At 44.5% G+C, this 8850-nt stretch overlaps 1 protein-coding gene across 1 annotated transcript in view; it reads left to right on the plus strand.

Annotated features, from left to right (window-relative positions):
* PCP4 (Purkinje cell protein 4) overlaps positions 1-858 on the plus strand; it is an 86236-nt gene extending 85378 nt beyond the window's left edge. The window contains exon 3 of the mRNA XM_023742141.1: positions 731-858. Within this exon, the coding sequence (XP_023597909.1) occupies positions 731-858 (128 nt within the window). The remainder of the gene's footprint in view (positions 1-730) is intronic.
* The last annotated feature ends 7992 nt before the right edge of the window (positions 859-8850 follow it).

An 8850-nucleotide genomic window follows, 5' to 3' on the forward strand; every position in this document is an offset into this window, starting at 1 on the left:
CACAACATTTGGCAGTTCAGCATTTCATTCTGCTTTTGCATATGTCCTGTTTTCCAAGGTCATTACTTTATGAATTAGTTAAATCCTTTTGCTTTTAGTGAGAGAATTGCCAAGCCCATCTCATTGGAATAAGACGTAAGGCTTATGAAGGTTCAGATCATATGGTGTCATTCGGTCAAAATAATGATAAAAACAGAAGCCCTTATTACAATAAACAGATCTCATCGGCAGAAGAAGTATAAACTGAAACTCAACTGGTAAAGTTGTTAACTCAGAGCTGTTGTGACTATCAGCTACCATGAGTTCAATACCTGTCACGATATTTAGATTCTATCTACAGGAGATATCAGAGAAGCTAACAGAACAGCTAACATTTTTAAAACCATATGTAAAAAGTGGTCATGAGGAGCAGAACATCATATGCAGGAAAACAGGGAATGTTGAGACTGTGTCCTATGCTGAGACTATGTCCTTGAGTTTCCCTGTTCTCTCGGGTGTGGAATCTAGGCAGCCAGAAGACAGCAGATTCTGATTTCTGACCTGGGTCAAAAAAAAAAACGCTCCACTGAATTTTACTTTATAAACTAGGTCTTGGCCTCAGGGTGGGTGGTGAGTGAAGTCTTGAGTGTGTCACACGTAGGACTGGCTGGCTCTTGCTCACATAGTGTTACCTACTGCCCTCTTGTTCCAGCTCAGTGATTGCCTTATGTTCGTGTTTTTCTTGCTGCAGATGGGCAGAAGAAAGTTCAAGAAGAGTTTGACATCGACATGGACGCGCCAGAGACAGAACGTGCGGCAGTGGCCATTCAGTCTCAGTTCAGAAAATTTCAGAAGAAGAAGGCTGGGTCCCAGTCCTAGTGGGAGAGCCCCTTCATAGTGCACCACAAAACACTGAGTACAACCGTCACCTGTCAAGAAACGAAAAGAACAACACCCTAGAGAGAAATGATCCGCACCCAACACACACACACACACACAGAGCAAACTTAAAATGCATGTACAGAAACCCCTGATATTTATACCCTTGTGGGAAGGTGTAAAACAGTGAAATTGTGAGTGGTGGGAAGGTGTAAAACGGTGAAATTGTGAGTGGTTTCATCTCTGTGTTGATCTCCAGTACCATTCCTCCTGCAACTATTTCCCCTGATGTTGTAATAAAATGGAGTTAAGAAGAATAATTAAAAGTGTCTGTCTTTCTCTCTCTCTTTGTATTAATCTAGGAAGTTACTTATTACTACAGATAAGTGCAAACCAGATCCTATTTCCTTCTTCTCTTAAACATTGGAAGCCCTGGTGGTGCAGTGGTTAAGAGCTTGGCTACTAACCAAAAGGTCAAGAGTTCAAAACCACCAGCTGCTCCTTGGAAACCCCATGGGGCAGTTCTACTCTGTCCTATAGGGTCACTATGGCATATTTTGGAATTGACTTGATGGCAACGGGTTCTTAAACGTTGGAGACGTAACACAATGACTTCTGTTATGCGCATTACTGCCGAAAATGAGAGATTGAGTCTCAGCTGCACCTGTCTCATTTGGAGAATAGTAACTGCCAGCTAGCAATGGCAATACGTTTTCTTCTTATGATGGGTATAAGAGATCTCATTTCCCTCTCTATCCTGGGGTGCCATCGATTCAGAAGTTTCACTGGAGAAATTATGACTCATGTGGGAGAACAAAAACGGGGAGGGTGATGCATCTGCTTGGGGAATGTGCCACCAGATTTACCCAGCAGACATACATTTCAGAAACCCGAAGGGGGCACCCCACCATGAGGCCCATGTGCTGCGTACCTGCAGTTTCTCTGCAACCGAGGGGATGCAGGCGTGAGACACGTTCTCCTGGTTCCTCCACCCCCTCCAGACTTTTCTGTGCTCCTTACACTGAGATCTGCTACCTGCTATGAAAATTTACCATTACACACAATCTGGAGTTGTTGTCTGGCTTCTCTCTCACCCTGCCTCCACCCACTGCAGACCTCATAAGTAAATTGCTTCACACACCCCAAACAGGTTCTGTAGGCAGCGAGGAGAGATTCATCACATGGAGAGGACCTCTCCACTGAAGAGCTATTGGGTTTTTCCAGTTGGTTGGGTATGTTCCAGGAGCCCTGGCAGTGCAGTGGTTAAGCGCTTGGCTGCTAGCTGAAAGGTTGGCAGTTTGAACCCACCAGCCGCTCCACGGGAGAAAGATGTGGCAGTCTGCTTCCATAAAGATTTACAGCCTTGGAAACACTTTAGGGCAGTTCTGCTCCGTCCAGAAGTGTCATCGTAAGTTGAAACTGACTCGTTTCAACTCGAGGCAACAGGTTTGGTTTTTTTGTTTAAGTACGTTCCTGCCTTCAGGCCGAAGGTGGCAGTAACACCCAGTCCCCCTGTCACCTGTGGCCACACGAGAGCCTGATGTGGAAGTCATGTCTATTCTTCAGAACCCCAGGATGGCTTCATGTCAGCACAATGCACCACTGTGAGGTATCTGTATTTCTTTGCTTTGCACATGAGGTTGCCCTGAGTCAAAATCGTTGGCAACTGGTAGTGACAGTTGCTTTGACAGCTCCTTAGCCCAGGGCCAGGGGAAGGCTAAATATGGTGGTCACCATAGTGGAGAAAGGCAGATGGTGGTGTGTGTGTGCATGTGTGCACGTGTGTGTGTCTGAGTGTGCAAGGGTAAATTAGGGTGGAAGCAAGGAGAGGGCCAGCACATGACTGGCAGATGGGGGAGATGCTGCTCCTCTGGCCAGGCCCCATTTGGTGTCATCATGGTCCAGATGGAGGATTGCCTGTCTCAAAAAAAATCCGTCTGAAAATGCATTTATTGCCTTGTGGAAGGAAATCCCTCCTGCTGGACAATTTCTCAGAAACCCTGGTGGCTTAGTCATTAAGAGTTACTGCTGCTAACCAAACAGTCAGCAGTTCGAATCCACCAGACGCTCTTTGGAAACTCTACGGGGCAATTGTATTCTGTCCTATAGGGTGGCTATGGGTCAGAATCGATGACAAATGGTTTTCGGGACAATTTCTTGAGGTCGGGAACAGGGAATCTTGTGGCTTCCTCGAATTGATCTCCACTCCGATGAGAATTAACAAGATTGCTTCAGCACTACTGGCCAGACCAGGCTCAGTGGGGGGCTCCGGATGGCTGGATGGCCTCCCCTCTCCACCGCAAAGAGGGCAGGAGTTTCAAGCGACACTTAAGGAAAATTTTCCCGCGATGTGGGAGTGGGGATGGGCACTAAAAGCCCAGAGAAGAGAAAGATTGTGTAGCGTTCTCCTTCGGAATTCCCTAAGCTACCAATGTAAGCAAGTTAGGAAAAATACGAGTGATTCCATAATTCAAATCAATTCCCTTCCCATCCCATACTTCCAGCACCACCATTGTCCCCTCAATGCTCTGGATATTTCATATAAGGGAAGTGGGGGCCTCCTCCTGCTGGGGGAGGCATGGCCCTGATGGTCTTTCCGGCTCTGCTCCAAGTATTGACATCTAGAAGCAAATCTAGTTTTACAGTGAAAAGGCACCACCTAGAAGGCGCTCTCCACATAGAGGAGAAAATCCTGGCGTGTGGATCTCAACTCTTTTTTCCTTCCTCCATATGCCGAGGGACAGGGCATGCTCCCTCAGTCACAATGTCTTATTGAAAGTAGAGGGGTGGACATGGAGATGGGTGGGGGCTGGGAAGCTTAGGGAGGCCCTTTAATGACTCTGATACGCCACCCTCATCCCAATCAGGGGACAAGGTTATAGCTGCAGTATTCATCCCAGAGAAGAGGAAAGGGCTTCCCCAGTCTGCGCCCCAGCAGAGCTGCACAGGGTGTCCAGCAATTTGGAAGCATCCTTACTTTCATCTCATTCCACACATATTTATTGACTCCCTACTCAGTGCTGCCCTGGTGGCACAGTGGTTAAGAGGTATAGCTGCAAACCAAAAGATTGGCAGTTCAAATCCACCAGCTGATCCTTGGAAACTCTATTCCTACTCTGTCCTATATGGTCGCTATGAGTTGGAATCAACTTGATAGGAATGACTTTGTTTGTTTTTACTGAGCCCTGGATTCCATGCTTGGTGCCTGTGGCCACCAAGGAGGGAAGTTCTTCCTTCTAAGAGGCTGGCAGGCTGGTGAGGAAAAGCCCCAGGTAAAAAGACAGCTGGAATGGGGAGGCTCGTGCAGAGAGGGGTAGAGGGTCATGCTGTGGCAGAACAGAGGGGGTACTGCTCCTCCAGGCTTGAGAACCATGAAAGTCTGCCACTCTCAGCAGAGATCTGAAAGATGACTGGAGTTACTAGGAAAAGGGATGGTGATTGATGGAGAAATGTTCCGGGCAAGGGCCTAGAGAAGAGGTGCTCAACGTTGCAGGCCCAGAGGTTCAATTATTAGCAGACCTGAAGATGTGGCTCTGTTATCCAAACTTGGAGAGGCCAGCAGGCAGTGTTGCAAGCACTGGAGACTTGGAACAGGACTCATTGCTGAATTACAAGTTGACCAAGTGACCACAGATAAGTTATCTACCTCAAGCAGCCAGTTTCCCTCATGTTGTTGTCTTAGTCATCTAGTGCTGCTATAACAGAAATACCACACGTGGATGGCTTTGACAAAGGGAAGTTTATTCTCTCACAATCCAGTAGGCTACAAGTCCAAATTCAGGGCATCAGCTCCAGGAGAAGGCTTTCTGTCTCTGTAGGCTCTGGAGGAAGGTCCTTGTAATGCATCGGTCTTGCCTTGGTCTGGGAGCATCTCAGAGCAGGAACCTCAGGTCCAATGGACACACTCTGCTCCTGGCACTGCTTGTGGTGTGAGGTTTCCATGTGTCTTTGCTCACTTCTCTCTTGTATAGCTCAAAAGAGATTGGTTTAAGACACTATGCAATCTTGTAAACCTCATCAGTATAACTGCCACTAATCTGTCTTATTAGATCATAGTGATTGAATTTGCAACACATAAGGAAATCGCATCAGATTACAAAATGTTATACAAGTTGACAGATATTTTTGGGAGACACAATTCAATCCATGACAATTGTTATTGTTGTTAGGTGCCATTGAGTTGATTTCAACTCATAGTGACCCCATGTGCATGAGAGTAGAACTGCTCCATAGGGTTTTCGATGGCTGATTTTTCAGAAGTAGATCTCCAGACCTTTCTTCTGAGGTACCTCTGGTGGACTGGAACCTCCAACCTTTCAGTTAGTAGCCGCACACATTAATCTTGCCCTACCTAGGGAATCCCTTATAACATTAAAGTAATGGTAAAATCTATTTGGCAAGGTAGTTGGGAAAATGTTAGGAAGATAAAATAAATGAATACCTGACTCAGTGTAAAGGGTTGCCCTGGTGGTGCAAATGGTTACGTGCTTGATTACTAACCAAAAGGTTGATGGTTCAAATCCACCTAGAAGCACCTCAGAAGAAAGGTCTGGCAATCAACTTGTGAATGATCAGCCACTGAAAACCCTGTGGAACGCAGTTCTACTCTGAAACACATGGGGTAACCATGAGTTGGAATCAACTCAATGACAACTGGTTTTTGGGTTTTTTTTTGACTCAATATTGGTATGTAATAAATGGAAGTTCTTATTATTGATAAACCAGTGTTGTAAGAGTCAATCATTGCCTCCCTTACCCCTTTTCCTGACTCAACCCACACTGTGGGACTCTGCTCCCCTTGGACCAGTGATGGACACCTGAGCCAAGAGATGGGCTCAACTAATCAGATTCTTTCTCTTGTCAGTTTGAACAAAGAGACATGGACGCCAAGTCACGGGAAGGAGTTGTGGAACTGGGGCCAACGCTTGCACTCTGCAGGTAAAAGTTAGATGCAAGCTGAAGTTACACAGGCTCCAAGAAGCCATAAAGAAGCTGCTAGAGCCCATCTGGAGAGAGATGCAGGAAGATACAGTAAGAGACCCAAGATACCTGGCCTCAGGAGAGAAGGGTGGAGATGGTAGCCTGGCCTCCTGCTGGTTGAGTTAGTCATTTGGATAAAATGAACAGAAACCCACTCGAACTCGTTAAAAAAAGAGAAGATTATTCAGGTCTTACAGACATCCAAGAATAGAACATCCAAGGCATCCAAGAAAAGAATAGAACACCGAGGGCAGACTGAATTACACTGAATTTATAAATAGACTAGGGCACAGTGGGGATGAATTGACGTCTTTATATTATTGTCTTTGTAACATTTTATGACTTTCGGTAAATTGTTATAGTTTTCTTTATATAGGTCTTGCACATTTCTTTTGTTCTTTCTAGGTATTTCATAGTTTTTGTTGTCCTTCTTAATAGAATATTTTCCAAAGCATTCTCTAATTGGTTCTGCAGTTATCTAGGAAAATTACTGATTTCTGTATATTCTCCTATGTAACTACTTATCTTTCTGAACTACATGACATCTGATCGTTTTTCATTCTACTCTTTTGAATTTCCAGGTAGGCAATCCTATCATTTGCAAATAGCAATTATTTTGTCTCTTCCCTTCCATTGTTTTTATTTCCTTTCTCTCTCTCCCTATTTTCTGTCTTGTCGTCCTCATAATTCATCCTTGTGCCTGGAGGGAAGTGTAGGGATTGTTCCAGGCTCAACTGTAACAGTGATCTACCATCTCATGAGATGGTTCTTTTCATAGGTTATATGTTTGGGGTTGATCAATTTGAATTTCATAGAGTGATCTTTTCTTTAGTATTGGGAGACTCTTATTGTACCTTTGAATGCACAAATTTTATATACCCTGAAGATTAACTAGATAAATTAGCACAATTTTTAAGAGAAGGCTAGAGAAGGAGAGGAGTCCCAGGGTGATGTGGACAGTTAACATGCTTAGCTGTTAAAAGAAAGTTGGGGGTTCCAGTCCACACAGATGTGCCGCAGAAGAAAAGTTTGGTGATCTACTTCTGAAAAATCAGCCATTGAAAACCCTATGGAGCACAGTTCTACTCTGACACACGTGGAGGTGCCATGAGTCAGCATCAACTTGAGGGCAACTGGTTGGTTGGTTAGAGAGGGAGAAAGACTTTAGAGTTAGGGCCTAGGGTGAGGGCTGTTTGAGGATTTGTGCATAAGGCAAGGATTCACATTCATGTTATGTTTAAGAGATTTCACCTAATTTCAATTCCAATTTGGAAAATTGAGGTGGGGTCCCTTGGTCATTCTGCAAAGTCCAGCTTCACAGGAACAGTGTTCTCCAGCCTGCCTTGGGTTCCATTTGCTGTAATTTGATCAGGCTGACTAATAATTTTGACTTTATTTACTGCCCAGTTGATTCACTGCAGGACTCGGATTTATATTCATTACTTGCCACTGTTTTTTCCAGTTACTGCTTTAATGCTGGCTCCATTTTCCTTGTGGCTGTAACAATGGCCTCTGTTTGGTGCCACATCGCCCTTTTGGAAGTAGTTTGCTTTTTTACTAACAGTTGCTTAATTGAATAAGAATTAAGGGTAAGGAGAATGCTGCTATGCTTTATGTGACACCCCGGGAACTGGGGGTCTGCAGAGCATGGATAATGATGGGTTTGGAAGGACACATGTGCCCTGGTGCAGGGAAGCGCAGTGTCCCAGCAGGGTTTGTTGATAAATGAATTTCCGGTTTCACAGCAGGAAGATTGTAAAATTAGAACTGAACTATTTCTCTTCCTCTCCTTGCCCTGTAAAGCTGATCTGAATACAGAGATTTTTTTCAAACAAACAAAAGGTAAGCACTCTCATTACTTCGATGGAGAATGTGCCTGTGCTGGAGGGTCTCTCTGATACCTTGTAGCTGGAAGAGATGTTGACCCATGAACCACAACTATTCTCCAAGGACAGAAGTACATTTCTCTGTTGGTGCTTTGCAAGCTTCTATGGGGGTCTTTTTAAAAAAGTTAATTGTGTTTTAGGTGAAAGTTTACAGCGTAAATTAGTTTTTCATTCAAAAATTTTATACACATATTGTTTTGTGACATTGGTTGCAATCCCCGTAATGTGTCAGCACTCTCTACACTTCTGTTTCCACCCTGGGTTCTGCATGTCCATTCATCCAGATTTCCTGACACTTCCTGCCTTCTCATCTTTGCTTTTGGGCAGGTGGAGCCCATTTGGTCTTGTATACTCGATTGAACTAAGAAGCATGTTTCTCACTTGTGTTATTATTTGTTTTCTAGGACTGTCTAATCTTTGACCAAAAGGTAGACTTTAGGAGCAGCTTCAGTTCTGAGTTAGCAGAGTGTCTGGGGGCCATAGTCTCAGAGATTCCTGCAGTCACTGTCAGACCAGTAAGTCTGGTCTTTTTTTGTGAATTTGACTTTTGTTCTACATTTTTCTCCTGCTCTGTCTGGGATCCTCTATTCTGACCCCTGACAGAGCACTTAGTGATGGTAGCTGGGCACCATCTAGTTCTTCTGGGTTCAGGCTGGTGGAGGATGTGGGTCATCTGGTCCATTAGTACTTTGGACTAATATTTTCCTTGTGTCTTTGGTTTTCTTCATTCTGTTTTGCTCCAGACAGGACAGGACCAATAGAAGTATCTTAGATGGCTGCTCTCAAGCTTTGAAGACCCTAGACACTACTCACCAAAGAAGGATGTAGAACATTTTCTTTATGAACTATGTTATGCCAATTGACCTAGATGTTGGGAGTCTTTCTTATGGTCCCCTACTGTCTTAGTCACCTAATGCTGTCGCAACAAAAATTACCACAAGTGGGTGGCTTTAAAGAACAGGAATTTATTTTCTCACAGTTCAGAAGGCCAGAAGTCCAAATTCAGGGCACCAGTTCTAGGGGAGGTCCTTCATTGTCAGAAGTCCTGAGAGTTCCTTTACGATCCTTGGCATCTATCCTCTCCCCATATGTGTCTCAATGTCTATTCTGCTCTTGTTTGCTTATC

Source organism: Trichechus manatus, unplaced genomic scaffold (genome assembly GCF_000243295.1).
Source record: "Trichechus manatus latirostris isolate Lorelei unplaced genomic scaffold, TriManLat1.0 scaffold00202, whole genome shotgun sequence".
In the NCBI taxonomy this organism is placed as follows: domain Eukaryota; kingdom Metazoa; phylum Chordata; class Mammalia; order Sirenia; family Trichechidae; genus Trichechus; species Trichechus manatus.